This window comes from Rhinopithecus roxellana, chromosome 8 (genome assembly GCF_007565055.1).
Source record: "Rhinopithecus roxellana isolate Shanxi Qingling chromosome 8, ASM756505v1, whole genome shotgun sequence".
NCBI classification, from domain to species: Eukaryota; Metazoa; Chordata; class Mammalia; order Primates; family Cercopithecidae; genus Rhinopithecus; species Rhinopithecus roxellana.
Genome location: NC_044556.1, coordinates 2,101,026 through 2,126,571, shown reverse-complemented (window position 1 = coordinate 2,126,571; position 25,546 = coordinate 2,101,026). Strand labels below are relative to the sequence as shown.

At 55.1% G+C, this 25,546-nt stretch overlaps 2 protein-coding genes across 7 annotated transcripts in view; one reads left to right on the top strand and one right to left on the bottom strand.

Annotated features, from left to right (window-relative positions):
* Positions 1-14,542, top strand: part of ADGRE5 (adhesion G protein-coupled receptor E5) — a 29,446-nt gene extending 14,904 nt beyond the window's left edge. Inside the window, exons 5-20 of one of the 6 annotated variants that reach the window (XM_010361575.2) lie at positions 1,072-1,203; positions 1,808-1,954; positions 2,384-2,530; positions 2,621-2,667; positions 2,791-2,868; positions 7,230-7,407; positions 7,492-7,602; positions 8,434-8,699; positions 10,223-10,402; positions 11,581-11,772; positions 12,122-12,348; positions 12,491-12,557; positions 12,660-12,751; positions 12,852-13,020; positions 13,725-13,826; positions 13,913-14,542. In XM_010361575.2, the coding sequence (XP_010359877.1) occupies positions 1,072-1,203; positions 1,808-1,954; positions 2,384-2,530; positions 2,621-2,667; positions 2,791-2,868; positions 7,230-7,407; positions 7,492-7,602; positions 8,434-8,699; positions 10,223-10,402; positions 11,581-11,772; positions 12,122-12,348; positions 12,491-12,557; positions 12,660-12,751; positions 12,852-13,020; positions 13,725-13,826; positions 13,913-13,942 (2,165 nt within the window). In that variant the 3' untranslated portion in view covers positions 13,943-14,542. The remainder of the gene's footprint in view (positions 1-1,071; positions 1,204-1,807; positions 1,955-2,383; positions 2,531-2,620; positions 2,668-2,790; positions 2,869-7,229; positions 7,408-7,491; positions 7,603-8,433; positions 8,700-10,222; positions 10,403-11,580; positions 11,773-12,121; positions 12,349-12,490; positions 12,558-12,659; positions 12,752-12,851; positions 13,021-13,724; positions 13,827-13,912) is intronic. The other 5 variants (XM_010361576.2, XM_010361577.2, XM_010361578.2 and 2 more) reach the window with 5 other exon arrangements.
* An 87-nt stretch (positions 14,543-14,629) lies between these two features.
* On the bottom strand, positions 14,630-24,984 carry DDX39A (DExD-box helicase 39A). The gene is made up of 11 exons (XM_010361572.2): positions 24,829-24,984; positions 18,864-19,075; positions 18,399-18,526; positions 17,379-17,471; positions 16,829-17,012; positions 16,056-16,174; positions 15,582-15,713; positions 15,377-15,486; positions 15,143-15,287; positions 14,877-15,024; positions 14,630-14,793 (listed from the first exon to the last, which is right to left on the bottom strand). The coding sequence occupies exons 2-11, from the start codon at positions 19,069-19,071 to the stop codon at positions 14,777-14,779; spliced, it is 1,284 nt and encodes a 427-aa protein (XP_010359874.1). The 5' UTR covers positions 19,072-19,075; positions 24,829-24,984; the 3' UTR covers positions 14,630-14,776.
* Positions 24,985-25,546: the final 562 nt, after the last annotated feature.

Here is a 25,546-nt window from a genome sequence, read left to right as displayed (position 1 = left end):
ACATCACTGCACTCCAGCCTGGGCGACAGAGAGAGACACTGCCTCAAAAAAAAAAAAAAAAACAGAGGATTGGATGAAGGAAGCGGCTGCAGCCTGGACTAAATGGTAAGAGAGAGTGTCACTGGGGACCATCGCCCCAGGCCTGATCCTCTACTGAACCCAGTCCTGGTCTGGACCACTTGGGGACAGAGATGGAAGCTTGAACCCCATTCAGCAGGGCCCACAGGTCTCCGTCCCTGGTGGACTGACAAGGGATGAGAGGACAGATACATCTGCCACCCCTCACCCATTAGCACCTGTACCCTCTCCAGCCACAAGCCCCTGCTCACGGCCAGCTCTGCTCAGATATGGATTCTCACCACATCCTGCTATTTCCATACCCGTAGATCCCTTCCTGGGGATCAGAAAAAAGCATCTTTGTAGACTCCGGGCTGCTTGGCTGGACATCAGTCCCCACTGTCCACCCCAGCCTGGTGCCCACTGTCCAGGCAGCCCTAGCCTGTCCCGCACCATCTCTCACTCACCCCACCCCTGCCATTGCACTGCATCACGGGGGCCCTGGCTCAGGGAGGGGTCTTGGCCCATGCCCATGAAGCTGGGCTCTCAGAGCTAGTGTGGATGGGAGAGCACCGTCCTGCCAGGGCCACCAGGATTCTGAGAATTTGGCCAGTGAGCTGCCATCCTGGGGGAGTCAGGCCCAGAGCCACCGTTGGGAGCCAAGACGCGTCCTGTCCAGGCGCACGGCATGTCCCTTGCATTTGGTTCTCAGCAAGGCCCCACCCTGGCCTTTGCTCGGAATCCTCAGGCTGGGACACAGATGGCTGGGACACACCAGCTTGGAGCTGCCCAGAAAGGCAGAGCAGAAGGGAGGACTTGGCTGCTTCTGGCCACATCTGGACAACAGAGGGCCTGGGCCACCACCCTCACCATAGGATGCCTCTGTGTGGATTGGAAAAGGGAGGATACAGTGGTGCCTTCCAGATGCTTCCGTGCCAGGAAACATGGCGGACCCTCAGCCCTGAAAGCTACTCACAGCTATGGGCATCCTTCACCCTCTCCTTCCTCTTGCAGACGTGGACGAATGTCAGCAGAACCCAAGGCTCTGTAAAAGCTATGGCACCTGCGTCAACACCCTCGGCAGCTACACCTGCCAGTGTCTGCCTGGCTTCAAGTTCAAACCTGAGGACCCGAAGCTCTGCACAGGTAGAGGCCCCGGGAAGACGCTGTGAGGCTGGATGGGAGCTGGGGATGGAGCCGAGGCAGGTCCTGCAAAGCAGCCGAGGAGGAGGGAGAAGATCCGCAGGTTCCCACAAGGTCAAGGACCTGCTAAGCCCCTGCCTAAGGATTCACCTCCCAGGAAGTTCCCACCACACGGCAGGGAGGCGGCAGGGCCTCTGGGGCTCGGAGTGCCCTTGTGGGCCCCCAGACCTCACCCCTTCCTCGTCTGTCATGTGTGGGTGGAAGAAGGTGTCACTTCCAGTTCTGAGAAGGGGAACCTCCACTATGACCAGGGAGGGAGCTGATGAGAGGTTTTAGTTTTTAGTCATGGAAGTCCAGCTCCCATGACTCAGTTTCCCTTTTGCTTTCACCTCCTATAAACTGAGGACCATGGTCCCTGCTGTGCCCTTCTGGTAGGAAGATCATCATAAGATGCTTTGAAGGTGTAACTGAAGGTCACCAGGTGGTGACACGTGCAATAGTGGTCTTCAGTCCGGGGCAATGAAAAGACAGGGAAGTGGGTGCAGTGAGTGGAGGGCAGGCCTGGGCTGGTCAGGGACAGGGTTTGACCCTCTGGCTTTGTCCTCAGATGTGAATGAATGCACCTCCGGACAAAACCCATGCCACAGCTCCACCCACTGCCTCAACAACGTGGGCAGCTATCAGTGCCGCTGCCGCCCGGGCTGGCAACCGATTCCGGGCTCCCCCAATGGCCCAAACAATACCATCTGTGAAGGTCGAGAGCTCAGATCCCACGTTCCCAGAGACCCACAAACATCTAATCACATGTTCAACGGCACCCCACAAACCAAGCGGAACGAACGCTGGAGGCGCCCGGCTGTGCCAGGCGCTCGTTCTTCTGAGGCTAGATGAGAAAAGAGCAGGGGTCCCCGGGAAGGAGCTGGGGTACTGAGGGGGGAGGCTCAGGGGGACCCCAGGCAACAGCTGATGACTCACTGGAAGGAAGACGTTTCACCATATTCGTAACCTGCACATCTGCACGGGTCACACCTGCTATGCCCAGGCCTCTCCACGCTTCCATAACCCAGCGTCTGCCACTCCAAGGGGGGCACTAATGCCGGGAAGAACGAGCTGGGGGGACAGACAGGAGACAGGACCCTCTCTGGGCTCGGACAGGGCCTGACCCCCTTCTTCCTGTCCTCAGATGTGGACGAGTGCAGCTCCAGTCTGAATCAGTGTGACAGTTCCACCGTCTGCTTCAACACCGTGGGTTCATACACCTGCCGCTGCCGCCCAGGCTGGGAGCCCAAGCACGGAATCCAGAATAACCAAAAGGACACTGTCTGTGAAGGTACGACCTGACTCTAGAAGCTCCCCAACCCCCAACACACACACACAAACACTCTCCCGCCTAATGAGCCGCTTGTCTTGTTCCCTGCAGAGATGAATTTCCCCACCTGGACCCCGCCCCCTGGAGTCCACAGCCAGGTGAGTGGCCCCGGCAGGGACGAGGCGGCAGGAACTCCATCCACACAGCACTGCATCTGTCTCCTTGTCCTAAGCTTCCCACCCGCCGTCCAGGCTCTCTGACCCCCACATCTCTCTCTGCAGACACTTTCCCAATTCTTCAACAAAGTCCAGGACCTGGGCAGAGACTTCAAGACAAGCTCAGCCAATGTCACCATGCAGGTAAGGGCAGGACGCTGGGGGACCCTAAGATAGTGTAGAATCAGCTTGGGGAGGCTTCCATGTGGCCAGAGAGAGTGCCCAACCCAAGCAGGGGCCTCTAGTCAGAGACATACATGCGCATAAGATACACACACCACATACAGTATGTACACAAACATACGTACACCTGGACACGTGAAGACGCACGCACGCGCACACACACACACACACACCAGGTATAATGGCAACAGAGTGCAGCACTTAAGAACCTGGAGATGGGCCACAGGAGTTCAGATCCCCCCATTGCCACTTCTTGCTATGTGATCTCAGGCAAGTGAGCCGCCCTCTTTGGGCCTCGGTTTCCTCATCTGTTTTTGGGGTTGTGGTGGTTTTTTTTTGTTTTTGTTTGTTTGTGTGGTTTTTTTTTGGAGACAAGGTCTGGCTCTGTTGCCCATTCTGGAGGGCTGTGACACGATCATGGCTCCCTGCAGGCTCAATCTCCCTGGCTTAAGTGACCCTCCCACCTCAGCCTCCCAAGTAGCTGAGACCAAAGGCACGCACCACCATGCCTGGCTAATTTATTTATTTATTATTTATTTATTTAATATATTTATAGATGGGGGTCTTGCTATGTTGCCCAAGCTGGTCTCGAACCCCTGGGCTTAAGTGATCCTCCTGCCTCGGCCTCCCAACGTGCTAGGATCACAGGCATGAGCCACTGTGCGTGGCCTCATCTGCAACACAGGCATGAAAATAATGCCTCCTTCATATAGTCAGTGTGAAGGGTAAATAAACTAATAGCGGTAAGACTCAGAGAACAGTACCTGACACATGATAAGCTTTATAGAAAGGCTTTCCCGGCCAAGCACGGTGGCTCCCGCCTATAATCCCAGCACTTTGGGAGGCTGAGGCAGGCGGATCACCAAAGGTCAAGAGTTTAAGACCAGCCTGGACAACATGGTGAAACCCCATCTCTACCAAAAATACAAAAATTAGCTGGGTGTGGTGATGTGTACCTGTAATCCCAGCTACTCAGGAGGCTGAGGCAAGAGATTCGCTTAAACCTGGGATGGGAGGTTGCAGTGAGCCGAGATTGCACCACTGCACTCCAGTCAGGGCAACAAGAGTAAGACTTTGTCTTAAAAAAAAAAAAAAAAAAAGTTTTCCCATATGTGTTTAGCACCGTAGAAAAATGATGTGAGCCACCTAACATCATTTTAACTTTTCCAGTGGGTAGATTATTTATTTAGTTAGTTTTAGAGATACGGTCTTGCTTTGTCACCCAGGCTGGAGTGCAGTGGCACAATGACAGCTCACTCCATTCTCAACCTCCTGGGCTCAACCAATCCTCCCGCCTCAGTCTCCCAAGTTTTTTTTTTTTTTTTTTTTTTTTGAGACGGAGTCTCGCTCTGTCGCCCGGGCTGGAGTGCAGTGGCCGGATCTCAGCTCACTGCAAGCTCCGCCTCCCGGGTTTACGCCATTCTCCTGCCTCAGCCTCCCAAGTAGCTGGGACTACAGGCGCCCGCCACCTCGCCTGGCTAGTTTTTTGTATTTTTTAGTAGAGACGGGGTTTCACCATGTTAGCCAGGATGGTCTCGATCTCCTGACCTCGTGATCCGCCTGTCTCGGCCTCCAAAAGTGCTGGGATTACAGGCTTGAGCCACCGCGCCCGGCCAAGTCTCCCAAGTATTAAGAGCTGAGACTACAGGTGTGAGCCACTGTGCCTAATTTTTTCATTTTTTGTAGAGATGAGGGTCTTGCTCTGTTGCCCAAGCTGTTCTTGAATTCCTGGATTCAAGTGATCCTCCCACCTCAGCCTCCGAAAGTACTGGGAGTATAGGTGTGCACCACCATGCCTGTTGTCCAATAACTACACTTTATAAGGTAAAAATAAAGTTAAGATTGCAGGCCAGGCATGGTGGCTCAAGTCTGTAATCCCAGCACTTTGGGAGGCTGAGGCGGGCAGATCACCTGAGGTCAGGAGTTCAAGACCAGCCTGGCCAACATGGTGAAACTCCGTCTCTAAAATAACAAAAAAATTAGCCGGGCATGGTGGCGGGGACCTGTAGTCCCAGCTACTAGGGTGACTGAGGCAGGAGAATCACTTGAACCCGGGAGTTGGAGGTTGAAATGAGCCAAGATCGTGCCACTGCACTCCAACCTGGGAGACAGAGTGAGACTCAGTCTCAGATAAATAAACAAATAAAGTTAAGATTGCATTTAACCCAATAGATCCAACGTATTAACCACTTTAACATGGAATGATTTTTTGTTTTGTTTTGTTTTGTTTTTGAGACGGAGTTTCGCTCTGTTGCCTAGGCTGGAGTGCAGTGGCACCATCTCGGCTCACTGCAAGCTCCGCCTCCAAGGTTCATGCCATTCTCCCGCCTCAGCCTTCCAAGTAGCTGGGACTACAGGCGCCGCCCACCATGCCTGGCTACTTTTTTGTATTTTTAGTAGAGACGGGGTTTCACCATGTTAGCCAGGATGGTCTCGATCTCCTGACCTCGTGATCTGTCCGCCTCAGCCACCCCAAGTGCTGGGATTACAGGTGTGAGCCACTGCGCCCAACCAAAGTTACTGTTTTTGTTTTGCTTTGTTTTGTTTTGAGACAGAGTTTCGCTCTTGTTGCCCAGGCTGGAGTGCAATGGCATGATCTCGCCTCACGGAAACCTCCGCCTCCCGATTCAAGCAAGTCTCCTGCCTCAGCCTCCTGAGTAGCTGGAATTACAGGCATGCACCACCATGCCTGGCTAATTTTGTATTTTTAGTAGAGACGGGGTTTCTCCATGTTGGTCAGGTTGGTCTCGAACTCCCGAGCTCAGGTGATCCACCCGCCTTGGCCTCCCAAAGTGCTGGGATTACAGGTGTGAGCCACCATGCCTGGCCGGGAATTATTTTTTTTAAACCCTGAGATATTTTGTATTCTTTTTCTTAGAATAAGTCTTTGAAATCTGTTGTGTATTTTACACTTCAGAGCAGGTTCCGATGCATTAAAAGTGCTGGACAGAGTTAGAACACAGCCTGCCGGGGATGGTGGTGGCCACCTGTAATCCCAGCTACTGGGGAGGCAGGAGGATTCCTTGAGCCCAGGAGTGGAAGCCTGCAGTGAGCTAGGATTGCCCCACTGCACTCCAGACTGGGTGACACAGCAAGAGCCCATCTTTAAAAATAAAATAGGCCGGGCGCGGTGGCTCAAGCCTGTAATCCCAGCACTTTGGGAGGCCGAGACGGGCGGATCACGAGGTCAGGAGATCGAGACCATCCTGGCTAACACAGTGAAACCCCGTCTCTACTAAAAAATACAAAAAACTAGCCGGGCGTGGTGGCGGGCGCCTGTAGTCCCAGCTACTTGGGAGGCTGAGGCAGGAGAATGGCATGAACCCAGGAGGCCTAGCTTGCAGTGAGCTGATACCTGGCCACTGCACTCCAGCCTGGGCGACAGAGCAAGACTCCGTCTCAAAAAAAAAATAAATAAATAAATTAAAAATAAAAATAAAAATAAAAAATAAAATAAAAGGTTGAGTGTGGTGGCTCACGCCTGTAATTCCAACACTTTGGGAGGCCAAGGTGGGCAGATCTCTTGAGTCCAGGAGTTCGAGACCAGCCTGGGCAACATTGTGAAATCCATCTCTATAAAACAGTACAAAAATTGCCGGGCACAGTGGCTCACACCTGTACTCCCAGCACTTTGGGAGGCAGAGGCGGGTAGATCATCTGAGGTCAGGAGTTTGAGACCAGCCTGGCCAACATGGTGAAACCCCATCTCTACTAAAAATACAAAAATTAGCTGGGCATGGTGGTGGACACTTGTAATCCCCGCTACTCAGGAGGCTGAGGCAGGAGAATTGCTTGAACCCAGGAGGCGGAGGTTGCAGTGATCCGAGATCGCGCCATTACACTGCAGCCTGAGCAACAGGAGTGAAACTCCATCTCCAAAAAAAAAAAAAAAAAAATTACAAAAACTAGCCGGGTGTGGTGGCACGCTTCTGTAGTCCCAGCTACTCAGAAAGTTGAAGTGGGAGGATCGCTTGAGTCTGGGAGGCGGAGGTTGCAGTGAGCTATGATTATGCCACTGCACTCCAGCCTGGGAGACAGACCAAGACCCTGTCTCAGAAAAAGAAAAAAAAAGAACAGAAAATCAAAACAGAGCCTGGCAGGCAGGCTGTGCCCAACCAGTGTTAAGCACTGTGATTCATACATACATGGAGGCATATACTCAATCCACCACTTGTTTTCTGGTTACTGCATGAGCTCAGTGATTCCCTTGTGCCTGTGGGTCTCCAGGGTGTCCCCTGGTGGGCGGGGGGGTGAGATCCAGGTCCTTCAGGCAACTCCTGTGGTCCCATGCTCCAGCGATTCTGTCACCCGCCACCCCCTAGAACCTCATCAAATTGGTGGACGAACTGATGGAAGCTCCTGGGGACATAGAGGCCCTGGCCCCACCTGTCCGGCACCTCATAGCCACCCAACTGCTCTCAAACCTTGAAGATATCCTGAGAATCCTGGCCAAGACCCTGCCTGAAGGCCCCTTCACCTACCTTTCCCCTTCGAACACAGGTGAGACCTTGGCCTGCCCTGCCACAACCCTGGGCCCCACCTGGTACCTGGGGTCCCTAATCACTACTGCCCCTCTCCCCTCAGAGCTGACCCTGATGATCCAGAAGCAGGGGGACAAGAACGTCACTATGGGTCAGAGCAATGCACGCATGAAGCTGAATTGGGCTGTGGCAGCTGGAGCCAAGGACCCAGGTAGCAGCGGCCGTCTGGAGCGGGAGCCCGTGGGAGAGACATGGAGGAGCTGGGATGGGGCCAGGGTGAGGTTCAGAATATGGAACAACTGACTGGGCATGCCTGCAATCCCAGCATTTTGGGAGGCAGACGTGGGTAGATCGCTTGAGCTCAGAAGTTCAAGACCAGCCTGGGCAACATGGTGAAACCTGGTCTCTACAAAAAATACAAAAATAGCTGGGTGTGGTGGCCTGTGCCCGTAGTCCCAATTACTCGGGAGGCTGAAGTGAGAGGATCAATTGAGCCCGGGAAGTTAAGGCTGCTATGAGCTATGATCACGCCAAAGCATTCCAGCCTGGGCGACATAGTGAGACCTTGTCTAAAAAAAAAAAAAAAAAAAAAAAAAAAGGCCAGGCGCAGTGGCTCATGCCTGTAGTCCTAGCACTTTGGGAGGCTGAGGCAGGTGGATCACCCGAGGTCAGGAGTTCGAGACCAGCCTGGCCAAAATGGTGAAACCCTGTCTCTACTAAAAATACAAAAATTAGCTGGGCGTGGTGGCAGGTGCCTTTCATCCCAGCTACTCGGGAGGCTGAGGCAGAAGCATCGCTTGAACCTGGGGAGTGGAGGTTGCAGTAAGCTGAGATTGCGTCACTGCACTCCAGCCTGGGCGAAAGAGCGAAACTCCGTCTCAAAAAAAAAAATAAAAAAAGGAACAGCTAGAAACTGACTCATCGGGAGAGGCTCCTGGCGTCATCGTGGTGGGCTGGCTGAGCCTGAGTTGGGCCATCTTGGGAGGGAGGATAGAGCATGGGAGGAGGACAATAGGAGTAGGCAGCGAACGTGTCTGTTCCCCAGGCCCCGCCGTGGCGGGCATCCTCTCCATCCAGAACATGACGACATTGCTGGCCAATGCCTCCTTGAACCTGCATTCCAAGAAGCAAGCTGAGCTGGAGGAGATCTATGAAAGCAACATCCGTGGTGTCCGACTCAGACGCCTGTCGGCCGTCAACTCCGTCTTTCTAAGCCACAACAACACCAAGGAACTCAACTTCCCCATCCTGTTCGCCTTCTCCCACCTTGAGTCCTCCGGTGGGGAGGAGGGAAGAGACCCTCCTGCCAAGGTCTCTGCTCACTCTGCTCACTCTGCTCTTTCCTCAAAGATAACCCAGGGTCTTTGCATGTGCTGGGCCCCTCCCTGTAAAGCTCTTTCCCCATGTGACTCCGTTTTTTATGATTCCGGTCTTCTCATTTGGGCCTTCCCTGACCTCATTACTTATTTACTTATTTTATTTATTTTATTTTATTTTACTTTTTGTTTTGTTTTATTTTATTTTATTTTTTTGAGACAGAGTCTCACTCTGTCGTCCAGGCTGGAGTGCAGTGGCACGTTCTCGGCTTGCTGCAATCCCTGCCTCCCGGGTTCAAGCGATTCTCCTGCCTCAGCCTCCCGAGTAGCTGGGATTACAGGCATGTGCCACCACGCCTGGCTCATTTTGTATTTTTAGCAGAGACAGGGTTTCTGCATGTTGGTCAGTCTGGTCTCAAACTCCTGACCTCAGGTGATCCACCCGCCTCAGCCTCCCAAAGTGCTAGGATTACAGGCATGAGCCACCACGCCCGGCCTTTCTTTTCTTATTTATTTATATTTTTAGACAGGAGGGTCTCACTCTGTGGCCCAGGCTGGAGTGCAGTGGCGCGATTATAGCTCACTGCAACCTTGAACTCCTGGACTCAACCATTCCTCTGGCCTCAGAGTTTTGAGTAGCTAAGGCTACAGGCATGCACCACCACTCCCAGTTAACTTTTTTATTTTTGATAGAGACAGGGATCTCACTATGTTTCCCAGGATGGTCTAGAATTCCTGGGCTCCTCCCGCCTCAGCCTCCTGAGTAGCTGGGACTTTAAGTGTGCACTACTATGCCCAGTTAATTTAAAAAAAAAATATTTTTAATGGAGATGGAGGTCTCACTATGTTGCCAAAGCTGGTCTCGAACTCCTGGCCTCAAGCAATCCTCTCACCTTGGCCTTCCAAAGTGCTGGAATTACTTACAGGTGAGAGCCACCATGCGTGGCCACCTCCTAATGTACTATGTATGTTACTTATTCATTAGGTTTATGATATAATCTGCCTCTCCCACTTTTTTTTGTTGTTTTTGAAATGGAATTTCACTCTTGTCACCCAGGCTGGAGTGCAGTTGCTCAATCTTGGCTCACCGCAAACTCTACCTCCCAGGTTCAAGTGATTCTCCTGCCTGGGACTCCCGAGTAGCTGGGATTACAGGTGCTTGCCACCACGCGCAGCTAATTTTTGTATTTTTTAGTAAGAGACGGGGTTTTGCCATGTTGGCCAGGCTGGTCTCAAACTCCTGACCTCAGGTGATCCGCCCGCCTCGGCCTCCCAAAGTGTTGGGATTACAGGCATGAGCCACTTTGCCCGGCCACCTCTCCCACTCTTATGTCAACCTCACAAGGGTAGGTGCTTGTGTCTGCGGTGTTCACTGCGTGTCTCCAAACTGTTAGATTCAGTAGGTGCTCAGTCAATACTCATCTAGTAAACAAGCAGCCCTCTTGGGCTCAGCGCAAGCCCAGGACCTAAGAGTGAGCTCCAGGCCAACCTCTCTTGACCACCCCCGTCTGCCCACAGGACGTGATGCCTGGGCCATGGCAGGAGCTGATCTGTGCCTTCTGGAAGAGTGACAGCAACAGGGGAGGGCACTGGGCCACCGAAGGCTGCCAGGTGCTGGGCAGCAAGAACGGCAGCACCACCTGCCAATGCAGCCACCTGAGCAGCTTTGCGATCCTCATGGCTCATTATGACCTGGAGGTGAGCAGCTGGGGCCATCCTCAAGTGCCCACAGGTAACAAGGTCCAGCAGCAACCAGACAGGCAGCTAGTTCTCCATGGAGCCCTGCTGGTTGCTCAGATATGTCTGCATGGTTGCACAGCCCAGGTGTCCCCACATCATACCCCTCACATCCTCTTCCTTTGGCCTCTTCTCTACAACCCAGCAACTATACATTGGGTGCAACCAGTAGCTCCTCTGCCTGTCCATCCCGTACCAATTGTGAGATGTCAAGTAAAAGCTCCCCGTGTAGAGCATTCCAAGGGAGCACCACTTGCCCTTTTTATTTCAGACAGAGTCTTACTCTGTCATCCAGGCTGGAGTGCAGTGATGCAATCTCAGCTAGTGAGGTTCAAGGGATTCTCCTGCCTTAGCCTCCCGAGTAGCTGAGATTACAGGCGTGCACCACCATGCCTGAGTAATGTTTGTATTTTTAATAGAGACAGGGTTTCACCATGTTCCCCGGGCTAGTCTTGAACTACCGACCTCAGGTGATCCACCCGCCTTGGCCTCCCTAAGTGCTGGGATTACAGGTGTGAGCCACCATGCCGGCTTTTTACAATTTTTTTATTTTATTTTATTTTTTGAGACAGAGTCTTGCTCTGTCGCCCAGGCTGGAGTGCAGTGGTGTGATCTTGGCTCACTGCAACCTCTGCCTCCCATGTTCAAGCGATTCTCCTGCCTCAGCCTCCCAAGTAGCTGGGATTACAGGTGCACGCCACCATGCCCAGGTAATTTTTGTATTTTTAGTAGAGGCGGGGGTTTCACCATGTTGGGCAGGCTGGTCTTGAACTCCTGACCTCAGGTGATCCGCCCACCTCAGCCTCTCAAAGTGCTAGGATTACAGGCGTGAGCCACCGCACTCAGCCTGGAGCACCACTTTCTATATGTGACTTCAGTAGGATCCATAGTTAAGCTGGGCCTTGTCGAAAACTGCAATTAGGCGGAGAAGGGGGGCGCCTGTGGTCCAGGCCAAAGGCCCAGCAAGCACAAAAATGTGAAACTCCCCTGCCAGCTGGTAAGTGTGGCCAGATCTAGGAGGGACAAGGGAGGAGGTCAGAGAGGTGGGTCCGTCAGAGTGTTGGCGGAAAAGGGACCACAAAGAGGGCAGGAAGGCCTCAGGCCCTGAAGAAACCCTGAGCACCCGGTGCCACTCCTAGGACTGGAAGCTGACCCTGATCACCAGGATAGGACTGGCGCTGTCACTCTTCTGCCTGCTGCTGTGCATCCTCACCTTCCTGCTGGTGCGGCCCATCCAGGGCTCGCGCACCACCATACACCTGCATCTCTGCATCTGCCTCTTCGTGGGTTCCACCATCTTCCTGGCCGGCATCGAGAACGAAGGCGGCCAGGTGAGGTCCCACCCGGCTCCCACCTGAGCTCTGGGGTCAGGGAGGCCTGGGAGGGGTTATTCCCGCCCACTCCCGGGGCTCGGTCGGGTAGGCGGGCCCTGGAGTCATGAGGCCCCGCCCCTGCCCGGGATCTGGCCCCGCCCGCCGGGGGGGTCGGGTTCTCTTTAAAGGGTGCTGGCCTTGGAGCCGCCTGGCCATGCCCCGAGTCCCCGCTCGCTTCTATAAGCGTTGTTGGGGATGGGCCCTGGAGGGGAGCCTGGCCCGGCTCCAGACCCGCCCACCCTTCGGCTGTGGTCCCGCCCACTCTCGGGCCCTGACGTCGCCCCGCCCCTCCGTCCCCGCCCCGCAGGTGGGGCTGCGCTGCCGCCTGGTGGCCGGGCTGCTGCACTACTGCTTCCTGGCCGCCTTCTGCTGGATGAGCCTCGAGGGCCTGGAGCTCTACTTTCTTGTGGTGCGCGTCTTCCAGGGCCAGGGCCTGAGTACGCGCTGGCTCTGCCTGATCGGCTATGGCGTGCCCCTGCTCATCGTGGGCGTCTCGGCTGCCGTCTACAGCAAGGGCTACGGCCGCCCCAGATAGTGAGTGCAACGAGGTGGGGCAGGGGGAGGGCGGGGTGCTAGGCCAGGGGCTCACAAGCAGTGCCACGCACGATGTCCAGCTGCCCTCGGTTCTGCTTCTGGCTTCCTGGGGCACTGATGGGACCCCTCCCTTACCTCCCAGCTGCTGGCTGGACTTAGAGCAGGGCTTCCTCTGGAGCTTCCTGGGACCTGTGACCTTTATCATTTTGGTAAGTGCCCACTCCCCCTCCACCAAAGCCCAAGCACCATGGGCCCAGGCCCGCCTGGACCATCGCTCTTGCCCTCTAACCCACAATCTGCTCCCCGCCCAGTGCAATGCTGTCATTTTCGTGACTACCGTCTGGAAGCTCACTCAGAAGTTTTCTGAAATCAATCCAGACATGAAGAAATTAAAGAAGGCGAGGTGAGAGGAGGGGCTGGGAGGACTTGGAGGCAGGGCCGGGGTGAGGGGCATGAAGCTGGAGGTGATGTGGGGACCCACGCTGCAACCCCCCTCCCCACAGGGCACTGACCATCACGGCCATCGCGCAACTCTTCCTGTTGGGCTGCACCTGGGTCTTTGGCCTGTTCATCTTCGACAATCGGAGCTTGGTGCTGACCTATGTGTTCACCATTCTCAACTGCCTGCAGGGCGCCTTCCTCTACCTGCTGCACTGCCTGCTCAACAAGAAGGTGGGGGCCTGGGCACAGTGGCACACACCTGTCATCCTCCCACCTACTTGGGAGGCTGAGGGGGGAGGACTGCTTGAGTCCAGAAGTTCCAGACCAGCCTGGGCAACATAACCAGACGCTGTCTTTACAAAAAAATTCAAAGATAGCCAGGGTGAGGCCAGACAAGGCAGCTCACACCGGTAGTCCCAACACTTTGGGAGGCCGAGGTGGGCAGATCATCTGAGGTCAGGAGTTTAAGACCAGCCTTGGCCAACGTGGTGAAACCCCGTCTCTACTAAAAATACAAAAATTAGCCGGGCACGGTGGCACATGCCTGTAGTCCCAGCTACTTGGGAGGCTGAGGCAGGAGAATCACTTGAACTGGGAGGCGGCAGTTGCAGTGGGCCAAGATGGCACCATTGCACTCCAGCCTGGGTGACAGTGAGACTCATCTCAAAAAAAAAAGATAGCCGGGTGTGGTGGTGAATACCCATAACCTCAGCTTCTCAGGAGGCTGGGGCAAGAGGATCACTTGGGCCCAGGAGTTCAAGGTTGCAGTAAACTATGATAGTGCCACTGCACTCCAGCCCGGGAGACGGGCACCCGATCTCAAAAAAATAACCAAACAAAAAAAACACCAAGGTGGGGCTAAGGGCAGAGCATGGGGAGGAGCATGCACGGTCCCAGGGCCTGCTCCTGCCCTGACCGGGTGTCTGGGCCGGCAGGTTCGGGAGGAATACCGGAAGTGGGCCTGCCTAGTTGCCAGCGGAAGCAAGTACTCAGAATTCACCTCTACCACGTCTGGCACTGGCCACAATCAGACCCGGGTAAGGGGCTGCACCTAGGGCGGGTGTGTGGGCAGGAAGGCACCAGGGCTGGCAGTGCTCAGGCCTCACTGGGCTCTCCTCTCCAGGCCCTCAGGGCATCAGAGTCTGGCATATGAAAGCACATGGTTCATGGACGGTCCAGCAGCTCCTGTGGCTACAGCAGCTTTGTACACGAAGACCATCCATCCTCCCTTCGTCCACTGCTCTGCTCCCTCCACCCGCCCTCCCTAGGCCCCATGTGTGCCACCAGGAGGGTATGGCAGCTATAGTCTGGCACCAAAGCCCAGGACACCCAGCGGGGTGAAGCCGGAGCCACTGGTCCTGCTGCTGGCTGCCTCTCTCCTCCACCTTGTGACCCAGGGCAAGTACAGGGGCTGGCCCAGGGCTGCAGCGTGTTGCCCTGGCAGCTGGGGCCAGTACTCAGGACAGACTGAGGGCTCTTGTCCCAGCCTGGACTTTTCCTCTCATATCTGCTGCAGAACTGAAGAGACTAGGTGCTGGGGCTCAGCTTCCTTCTTAAGCTAAGACTGATGTCAGAGGCCCCATGGCAGGGCCCCTTGGGGCCACTGCCTGAGGCTCACGGTACAGAGGCCTGCCCTGCCTGCCCAGGCAGGAGGTTCTCACTGTTGTGAAGGTTGTGATGTTGTGTAATGTGTTTTTATCTGTTCAAACTTTTCAATGTTGACACTTAAAATTAAACACATGCATACAGAAGATGGCCTTGCCTGCTGGTGGTGATTCAGACGCCAGGCCCAGGGTGTCCGTCAAAGGCCGAGATGACCAAGAAACAGATGGTGTGGGAGCCAGGTTTCCGTAATAACAAGTTTATTCTCACACAATTTCTAGCTTCTCAACAGTGGCACCTGGAAAGGGGAGGTGAAGCTGCATGCGGGCGGCTCCGGGTGGGCAGCTCCGGGTGGGCGGTTCTGGACTGGCGGGGCACGTGGTGGTTACCGGCTCTGCTCAACTGTAAGACACAGGAAGCGGTGAACCGAAGGGCTGGGGTAGGAACCCTCTGCCCCAGCCCCCTGCCCTGCCCAAGGCACTTACTGTATGTGGATATGTCGATTTCCTCTGGAAGTTCTGCCACATTAACTTCAAACCGGTCCTGGACGTCATTGAGGATTTTGGCATCATTCTCGTCAGACACAAAAGTGATGGCTAGGCCTTTGGTGCCAAAGCGACCCGCCCGGGCCACCTGCAGGCAGACAGGATCAGGGTCAGGCCACAGATACCACCTCAGGACTTGAGGAAAAGCAGGGTTGGGGCCCCACCCCACCGCCAGGGGAAAGCAACATGCCCGTGAGGCCGCTCACCCGGTGCAAGTAGGTGTCCGAGTCCTCAGGCATGTCGTAGTTAAAGACGATGTTGACTCGCTCGATGTCCATCCCCCGGCCAAACAGATTGGTGGCCACCAGGATCCGCCGCTGGAAATCCTTGAACTGCTGATAGCGTGACAGGCTGGGGTGCAGGAGAAACAAGTGGAGGCCGTCAAACACTGGGCTCCTGGGTGGCGCTCCCTGCAGCCTTGGCGGGTGGCTCGCACTCACCGCTCCTCCTGGGCCATGCCCCGGTGGATGGCGATGGCCGGGAAGTTCTGCTCCACGAGGAGCTGGGCCAGGGCCATGCAGCGCTGCACTGACTTGACGAAGATTATCACCTGAGGGAAGGAGTGGCGGTCAGGGCCACATAGTCTGGCGGCCCAGCGACCTCCCGATGGTCCAGAGCCCCAGGATGGGCTGATGGAAGTGTCACCTGGTTAAACTCCAGCACGTCCAGGAGATCAAAGAGCTTGCGGTTCTTCTCACTGTCTTTGAGTTTGACGTAGTACTGCTGCAGGCCGTGCAGCGTGAGCTTGGTCTCGTCGTCCACAAACACCTCCATGGGCTGTGTGGGAAGGGAGGTGGGAGGGGCGGGCAGGGATCACCTCTGGGCATCTCGCCTGCCCAGAACCTTCCAGTGGGCGACTCCTTTGTGCGACGCTTCCCAGAGGGCCTCCTGCACTGGACCTCAGTAAACATCGCTCAAAACCTGGATGTAAGCTCTGGCCCGGCTCAGGTGTGGACCAAGCTTGACTCCCAGTTTGACAAGACCGAGGGGAGGAAAGGAGGCTCCGCCGGCTCCCAGCATCCCAGCATCCTCCGAGGCATGTGGGCTGTGCGGGTGTCCTGGGGCCCCAGGCTCCAGGCCCCTGGGGAAGGCCGAAGCTGCCACTCTCGCCTTACTCACATCCTGCATGAACTTCCTGCACACAGGCCGGATGTCCTTGCTCAGGGTGGCGCTGAACATCATGCACTGCTTCTCGTGTGGTGTCAGGCGGAAGATCTCCTGCACATCCCGCCGCATGTCTGGGTGGGGAGGGCAAGACATGTGTGGGCATGAGCGTCTGCCATGCAGGACCCCCACCCCAGACCAGACCCAGACCCCTCCCAACCTGTGCCAGGGAGCCAGTGGCACCGTGACGAGGGCAGAGTGAGCCGCGGGAGTGGCCAGTCCTGGTGCCTGAGGGGCTGGGGGGTGGCCAGCGAGCGCAGGCGCGGGAGGAGCTGCAATCCACTTACGCGCTGGCGCGGAGCAGCCGTGCCCGTGCGCCTCGAGACACGCTTCAGGGAGGGAAGCCTGAGGCAGAGACAGCCGCTGGGGTGAGAGCTGCAGCTGCCTCCCAGGACACAAGCCCATCTCCCACCGGCCCTGTCGAGGCTCACTGAGGGCAGGTGGGGCCTAGAACCAACCCAACAGGTGGCAGAAGCCTCACACTCCTAGAGGTATGTGCACGTGCCTTTACGTCCAGGAGGGACGGGGGCTTATTTGGATCCCGTGGTCCCATTTGGCTCGGGCTCAGAAACAGCACGTCCCTCTGCCGGCAGCAGAGCTTTCCCTAAGATCACCACAGGAGCCCGGCCTGCCAGCCACCCATGTGACCCACTCAAGAGTCTTCCGCCTGCTATGGGGCCCGCCTAGTTGCTGACTCTCCAGCTGAGGCTGCAAGGCAGATGACTCACCCAGCTGCTCCAGCATCTTGTCACACTCGTCCAGCACAAAGTGCTTCACATTCTTTAGGCTGAAGCTCCTGTTCCGCACGAGCGCCAGGATGCGGCCCGGGGTCCCCACCACGACATGGGGACAGTTCTTCTTCAACACTTCTTCATCCTTCTTGATGGAGAGACCCCCGAAGAACACAGACACCTACGGGGAGGAGGAGGAAGCTGCTCCATGCTGATACCCGGCCCAAGGCAGCCAACCAGCTCGGCCCCAGCAGCCCGAGGGCACCTAATACCCAACCCCAGCACCTGTGAACAGGAGGCCTCAGGAGACCAAGACAGGCCTGAGAGCCTACCGGGGCTCCACTCAAAGGAAGCCCCAGGCTGGGACCTGCACAGGCCCCTGGGAGCCATGCATAATTCATCAGGCTTTTAAGGAGCAAAAACCACCGCAAACCTCAAAGGCAGCTGCCCCTGCCAAGCTTGGTAAATGCTGGCTGGGCCAGAGCTGAGGCTAACAAAGCTGCAGAAACCAAGCGGCGCCTGACCAAGTCCAACCTGAGGGGCTCACCTTGACGCTGGGCATGTACTTGGAGAAGCGCTCATATTCCTTGCTGATCTGGAAGGCCAGCTCCCTCGTGTGGCACATGACCAGGACCGTCACCTGGGAAGTGGCACAAGAAAAGGGCCTTCAGGCAGTATCCTAAACCCCTCCCCCACCAGAGTCCACCCAACCCAGTCCGCCTCACACCACAGGCCATTTGAAGACCCAGTCCAAATGCCTCCCCTTCTCACGGCCCTTCTCTAACCCTCACTCCCTACACCCTCCCACAGTTACTGAAACCTGTCTCCCAACACCAGGACCCGCAACGAGAAACAGACAATGGCCCGCATAATGGTTAGACCTGGCCTGCCCGGGTGACGTGGGACCCAGCTCTTTAAGGATTTCCTGAATCTCCGCACTCAGGCGGCCTCAGCCCCGGTCTTCCCACCCATGCCACCAGACAGTGGACCACACCACAGCCCTCCACGGCACCTTCATCCATTAGGATGTGCTCTGAGATAACGAGGGCATGGGCGCCAATATGAGGCCCAAAGATGTGCACCCAGCCTGACTCAGGAGCAAGACACCAGAATTCACTGAAGTGTCTCCCCAGGATAGTGGCACACAGCAAGATAAAGGGAGAAGATAGCCAGGGCCTAACAGCAAGGACAGCAGTGACAGCTGGATTCAGGGCAACCCAACCTTCATAGATGGACACTCTCTAGATAGGTGGCAAAACAGCAGCAATGCCTCTGGGGCAAGGGGCAAACTGTGGGCACTTTCCAGTTATTTTGGCTTACTGGCAATTTCTGATTTTTGTTATAACTGATTACTCTATTTTTTGAGACAGAGTCTCCCTCTGTCACCCAGGCTGGAGTGCAGTGGTAGGATCATAGCACACTGCAGCCTCGACTTCCTGGCCTCAAGCGATCCCCCAGCCTCGGTTTCCCAAAGCGATGGGCTACCAAGTGTGAGCCACCTCACCTAGCCTACTCTACTTCGGCCGCCACAGGTAGGGTGGGGCTGGGAAGGGAGGAGCCCACCCACCTGTCCGTTAACAGGCTCAATCTGCTGTAGGGTGGCCAGCACGAAGACCGCCGTCTTGCCCATCCCGGACTTGGCCTGGCACAGGACGTCCATGCCCAGGATGGCCTGGGGAATGCACTCGTGCTGGACTGCAGGAGAAGCAGAGCGTGAGGGACGAGAACCTGGAGACACCCCCGTGCAGGCTGCTCACCAGTTGACCGGGGGGGCCCACAGTGAAGGCAATCAGAAGAGGCCAAGTCCGGACAAGGCCATAGACACCTGCCGGGCTAGGGTATCCGCCTGGTCAAAGCAGAGCACCCCAGGTGCTAAGAGCAGCCATAGGCCCCGCTGGGTGCAACTGATCTGAGGGGCGAGCAGGCCCCTCCCTCACCCACGTCACACTAGAGGCAGCACTGCTCCGGGCGGGCAGGGCTGGTCTTGTCTTGGTGAGGACCTGGGCAAGAGGATGACACCCAGAAGGCGTACCCTCAGATGGATGCTCAAAGCCACAGTCCACGATGGCCCGCAGGAGCTCTGGCTTCAGCAGAAAGTCCCGGAAGCCAGAGCTGTGGATGGAAACGTAGGATCCCTTGATGTCTTTCTTAGGGGGAGCTGGCGTGCTCTCTTGAGGAGCCTGGGGCTCTTCCTCTTCATCGTAATCCAAAAGATCGTTTTCCACATCCTGTTCTGCCATGATGCTGAGAAGAGAGAGAGGCAGGGTCCGGCGAGTGGGCACAGAAGGATGATGAAGCTTCATTCAAACGGCATTCTCTACCACCTCCTTCCATAAGCCAGCCCATCAGCTCCACCTGGGCTGCATCTCGTAGCTTCGCCCTGTCTTCACCTCCGCACCCCCAAGCCACCCCATCTCTCCCCCATGCCCCGCTTGCCACATCCACAGACAGAACACCCTCCACCTCCAAGGGCTTCCCATGGCTTGCAGAGTTAAAATCCCAACTCTCACCACAGGCCAGGCAATCCCCTTGGTTTGACCCCTGCCCACCTCATCCCACACCACCCTCAGCCTTGTTCAGCTGCTCAGACCCCTGGAGCTCCTGCCCCAAGCCTTTGAACCCGGTTGTCACCACCAGCAATGCTCGGCCCCCAGGTCTCTGCACAAATGCCTTCTTCTCCACACGCAAGCCTCAGCTCCAGTGAACCTCCTTGGGATACCTAGCCCAGAGAAGCCCCCTACCTATCACTCCCCAAGGAACCCACTGGGCTTGCATGGGGCAGAAGCCCAAAGACCCCAGGGTAGGCCTGCCAGGATGCTGGCGGGAACTGAGTTTGCAAGAGAGCAAGCAGTATCTGCCCAGCCCCAGCTTCTCCCCCTTTCTGTGGTCTGCACAGGGGAATAATTAAGTGCTCTCATGAAAGGCCTCCTATTGGGCCTGGGCCAATAAAAATAAAGCTGAGAAGATGGAAAATGGAATTAATACAAAGTCTGCCTACCTCTTTGCTTTATTAATCTAATGCATACCAAGTGCCTGCTAGGTGCAAGGGACCCAAACATGAGGACAATTGTCTTTCATCCTCCTCCCCTACCCCAGACTCCAGTGGGGGGTGGAGCAGAGGGCTGCAGCTGCTACAATTCTTCCTGAGGCTGGATGCTGAGGATCCTAAGCCACTTCTGGCCCCGCTGTCACTCAATCCCAGCCCAGAAACAGCAATTCCATTCTCTCAATGGCTGTTTTCTCTCTCTCAACATCCCTGTCCATGAGGCAGTGAATCCCACCCAAGTGAATCCCACCCAGAGGACCCAACTGGCCCTCTGGCCAGTTCTCACCTATGCCACCATGCTGGCCCCAATGTGCTATCACCTGTTTTTGGCGACGGAGTCTTGCTCTGTCACCCAGGCTACAGCACAGTGGCATCTCAGCTCACTGCAACCTCCGCCTCCAGGGTTCAAGAGATTCTCCTGCCTCAGCCTCCTGAGTAGCTGGGATTACAGGTGCTTGCCACCATGCCCAGATAATTTTTGTATTTTTAGTAGAGACAGGGTTTCACCATGTCAGTCAGGCTAGTCTCGAACTCCTGACCTCGTGATCCGCCCGCCTAGGCCTCCTAAAGTGCTGGGATTACAGGTGTGAGCCACTGCGCCTGGCCTTGTTATTATTTTTAATTAGAACAGCTTTACAGGCCAGGCACAGGGGCTCACGCTGTAATCTCAGCACTTTGAGAGACCAAGGTGGGCGGGTCACCTGAAGTCAGGAGTTCCAGACCAGCCTGACCAACATGGTGAAACCCCATCTCTACTAAAAATACAAAAATTTAGTCAGGTGTGGTGGCAGGCGCTTATAATCCCAGGTACTCGGGAAGCTGCTGCAGAAGAATCGCTTAAACCCGGGAGGCAGAGGTTGTGATGAGCCAAAATCATGCCACTTCACTCCAGCCTAAAAAAAAAAAAAAAAAACTTCACAGAGATATTTACATGCTATACAACTCACCACTTAAAGCAGACAATTCAGTGGTTTTTAGTGTAGAACAAACATGTGCAACTACTACCACACGTGCAATTTTAGAATACTTCATCACCTTGAAATAAAAGCTCCTGTACCCTTTACCCATCCATACCCTAAACACCCCACCCCAGCCCCGGGCAACCACTAATCTGCTTTCTGTTTCTCTGGATCTGCTTGTTGTTGTGGACGTTTCACATAAATGAAATCTTACAATGTGTGACATTCTGTGTCTGGCTTCTTCACTCAGCACAGTGTGCTCTAGCACATCATCAGCACTCCCTTTTTTTCTCCCCCTCTGAGACAAGGTCTTGCTCTGTTGCCCAGACTGGAGTGCAGTGGCCCAATCAAAGCTCACTTCAACCTCTGCCTCCTAGGCTCAATCAAGCGATCTTTCCACCTCAGCCTCCCTAGTAGCAGAAGCTACAGGCACCCGCCACCACTAATTTTTGTATTTGTAACAGAGATGGGGTTTCACCATGTTGCCCAGGCTGATCTCCAATTTCTGGGCTCAGGCAATCCACCCACCTTGGCCTTCCAAAGTGCTGGGATTACAGGTGTGAGCCACCACACCCGGCCTCATTTCTTTCCATGGTCACCTAATGTTCCATCTCATCAATATACATTTTGCTTAACCACTGTCAGCTGGACATGCAGAGGCCATCATCTCTTGGCTGAATTAAGCCAATAGCCTCCTCCCCGGTTTCCCTGTTGCCATCCCCCAGCCCCTCCCCAGAGCAGCCAGAAAGAACCTATCAAACTAAGTCACGGCCAGGCCCAGTGACTCACGCCTGTAATCCCAGCACTTTGGGAGGCCGAGGCGGGCGGATCACCTAAGGTCAGAAGTCCAGGACCAGCCTGACCAACATGGTGAAACCCCATCTCTACTAAAAATACCAAAAATTTGCCGGGTGTGGTGGCGGGCACCTGTAATTCCAGCTACCCGGGAGGCTGAGGCAGGAGAATCACTTGAACCTAGGAGGTAGAGGCTGCAGTGAGCCAAGATCACACCACTGCCCTCCAGCCTGGGTGACAGAGCAAGACTGCCTCAAAAAATAAATTTAAAAAAAAAAAAAAAAAAAAAAAGCCTGAGTACATCACTGCTCTGCTCAAAACTTTTAATGGGTTCCTTCCCACTGTGCTTAGAAAAAAACTCAAGTTTCCACACAGCCAGCCTACCAGGCACCTCCTGACCTGACTCCTCTATACTCAGACTCATCTCCCCCATTGCCCCTCACTCACCAGCCTTGCTACTGTCTCAAACACACCTCAGCACCTTTGCACTTGCTGTTCCTGCTGTCTGGGTCACAAATCCCCCACTTCTTTTGGGCCTCCTTTGCTCCAGAAAGGCATTTCCTTACAGCCCCAAATAAAACAGCACCGCTTCCAGTCAGCCCTGCCCTGTGAGAACAGCTAATAAGCACTCCATAGCATAGGCTGAATAAATGGAACTAGAATAAAGGAGTTCAGGCAGAGCTGAGCAGGTTTCTTTATCTGATCAAACAGGCAATCTGAAGGGGTCACTTCCCAGGCAGCAGGGAAAACATGAGCCAAGAAAGGTCAGTCCAAAAAGCACCAAAGCCTTTTGGGGTATGGAGAGTAGGACTAGCTGGCTGGCGTCCGGGCAGAAGAGAAAGCTGGAAGAGCTGGTCGGCCACAGGGCATGTTTTTTCTTTTTTTTCCTTTTTTTTTTTGGAGACAGGGTCTCGCTCTGTCACCCAGGCTGGAGTGCAGTGGTGCAATCATAGCTCACTGGAGCTTCGACCTCCCAGACCCAGTGAGTCTCCCACCTCAGCTTCCTGTGTAGCTGGGACTACAGGTGCATGCCACCACGCCTGGCTAATTTTTGTATTTTTAGTAGAGACAGGGTTTCACCATGTTTCCCAGGCTGGTCGTGAACTCCTGGACTCAAGCAAACCTCCTGCCTCTGCCTCCCAAAGTGCTGGGATTACAGGCATGAGCCACCCACCACGCCCAGCCTGGGCATGTGTACTTGCTAAGCAATAGGGAATTGCTAATTAGGTTGGAGCTGAGAGTCAATCAGGATCTGCCCAAGAGTACTGTAATTTACTCCACAGATGAGGGGGGAGGTTAAGACCAGCAGCAGGGAAAACCAGTCACCAAATGAAAGAGAAGTAACCAGGGTAGGGGCATGACGTAAGGAAAGAAAGGATGGGACATGCCACAAGACAGGAACATCCCCTGAGCAATCCATGGGTAAAGAAGAGCCACAGTCTATTCTGGGCTCCACATCTAGGTGGCCAAGAGATGCTGTATTTTAAGGAAATAAAGCAAAGTTGTTTTGTTGGTGGGGAAAGAAATTTGTGGCAGGCCGGGCATGGTGCTCACTTCTGTAATCCCAGCACTTTGAGAAGCCAGGGTGGGTGGATGGCTTGAGCCCAGGAGTTCGAGACCAACCTGGACAATAAGTCGAGACCCCGTCTATACAAAAACAATTTTTTAAAAAAATTAGCCGGGTGTGGTGGCATGGGCCTGTAGTCCCAGCTACTTGGAAGGCTGTGCTGGGGAGGAACGCTTGAGCCAGGAGGTCGAGGCTGCCCGTGATGGCGCCACGACATTCCAGCCTGGGTGACAGAGGAAGACCCTTTCTCAAGAAAAATAAACTTAAAAAAAGAAATTGGGGCCGGGAGTGGTGGCTCACGCTTGCAATCCCAGCACTTTGGGAGACGAAGCGGGCGTATCACTCGAGGTCAGGAATTAAGAGACAAGCCTGGCCAATATGGTGAAACCCGTCTCTACTACAAATACAAAAATTAGCCGGATGTGCTTGCTTGAACCCGGGAGACGGAGGTTGCAGTGAGCCGAGATAGTGCCACTGCACTCCAGCCTGGGCGACAGAGCGAGACTGTCTCAAAAAAAAAAAAAAAAGAGAGAGAGAAAGAGAGACAGAGAAACATAAATTGGGGCAATTTGAATCCGTTAAGACACAAAATTTTCAAGAAACCGGGCTGGACAGGATCTAAAACTCAAAACAGGATCCGGCGGGGTTTTCCCCGCCCAAAGTGGGTAGCCATGACCGCTGAGGCGCCAGAAGCGGATGAACTTGAAAGGTGACAGCAGGGAACTCACAACCCAGACACGCCACGTACACCCATTTACCCTCAAGTGTCCCCAGGCAGGCTTTCCACCCCGGAGTTTATTCCCACCTGGGGACTCCTATTTCCAAAACAAAGTCTTTTTTTTCTTTTTTTGAGGCAGAATCTCGCACTGGCACCCAGGCTGGAGTGCAGTGTCGCCATCTCGGCTCACTGTAACCTCTGCCTCCCGGGTTCAAGCGATTCTCGTGCTTCAGCCTCCCGCGTAGCTAGGACTACAGGCGCCCGCCACCACGCTCGGCTTTTTTTTTTTTGGTAGAGAAGGAGTTTCACCATGTTGGCCAGGCTTGTCTCGAACTCCTGACCTCAAGTGATCTGCCCTCCTTGGGTCTCTCCCAAAGTGCTGAGATTACAAGAGCCACCGCGCCCGGCCTTCCAAAAGAAAGTCTTATGTGCCCCAAATCTCAGAATCCCGAATCCCGTGAAAAGTAGACCAAGAAGAAAGTAAACTGGGAAAGGGGTCAAGTCCCTCGGACCCAAAGAAACCCCTGAAAACTGGAAGCTCCGACTTCTCCCACCCAGGCCCCAGACCCCAGCGTCACGCCCTCGTCCCTCTCCAAATGGCCTCAGGCCGCCGCGGGGTCTATTCGGACGGACTGACGAACTCCAAGTGGGACTCGGAGCGCCGTCGGCCATGACAGCCCCTCCCAGAAGCGGGCCCCGAGCCCCGCGCGCCAACGGCCGGCCCACCCCTAGCGCATGCGCCCCGGTCCCCAACGGCCAACACACAGCGCTCTAACACACCAACCGCCCCGCCCCCCCGGTCTCGCGACCCTTTCTCCTCCTCCCCTTAGCTCCCAACGTCTCCCCTAGTCCTCTCGCTCTCAGGTCAGACGTCCCCACACCGCTGCCCCGCGCCCGGGATCCGCCGCTCACCTGGCTCCCCGTTCTTCTCCGCGTGCTGCTAAGAGAGCCTTCTGACCGGTTTTCCGCCGGGCGCTCAGACACGAGCTGCTGCGCTTCCTGCCTCTTGCGTCGGGCTGCTGCTCTGCTCACTGGACCGCTGCCTTTTCATTCAAGAGAGGCTGAAGCAGTGATTGGGTCCTGTGGAAGGGACCGGGAGATTATTGGCGGAGACGGGAAGAAAGAGGGCCTGCCTTACGCCTCGCGTTCATTGGTCAATCTAAAAGTAGGCGCGCCCCAGTGAGCCGACAGACTGGGGCCGGCAGCGCGCGGTCTCGTGATCTGGGTGTGGTGCTCGGTGGGAGCCGCCATGTTTAGTACTGATAACTGAAGACCAGATGGTTGCCCCTTGGCGTGTGCCCCACCCTTTTCGAAGCGTGGCTTCTGCGCTGGGCGCTGAAACCGGAACTGTCCCAGTTGCTATCAATATGCGGCCTGGGGTCCTCCACAGTGGAGGCTCTGAAAAAGAATAGGGAGCGTGGAATGGTTCGAGTGGAGAGACCATTTTGCAGTATTTGGATTTCTATCACTCCATGATAGTTTTGTCTCCTTGAATTTCACATAAGTAGAAGCATGCAATAGATTGTCTTTTGTATCTGACTTTTGCTCAACAAAACTTTTTTTTTTTTTTTGAGACGGAGTCTGGCGCTGTCACCCAGGCTGGAGTGCAGTGGCGCAATCTCTGCTCACT

Excerpts from the sequence above, each read along its gene's own strand:
- DDX39A (XM_010361572.2), bottom strand. The coding sequence starts at position 19,071 with ATGGCAGAACAGGATGTGGAAAACGATCTTTTGGATTACGATGAAGAG. Across the intron at positions 17,013-17,378 it reads AGTACATGCCCAGCGTCAAG|GTGTCTGTGTTCTTCGGGGG; the intron begins GTGAGCCCCTCA and ends TCCTCCCCGTAG. Across the intron at positions 15,025-15,142 it reads CGGACACCTACTTGCACCGG|GTGGCCCGGGCGGGTCGCTT; the intron begins GTGAGCGGCCTC and ends GTCTGCCTGCAG.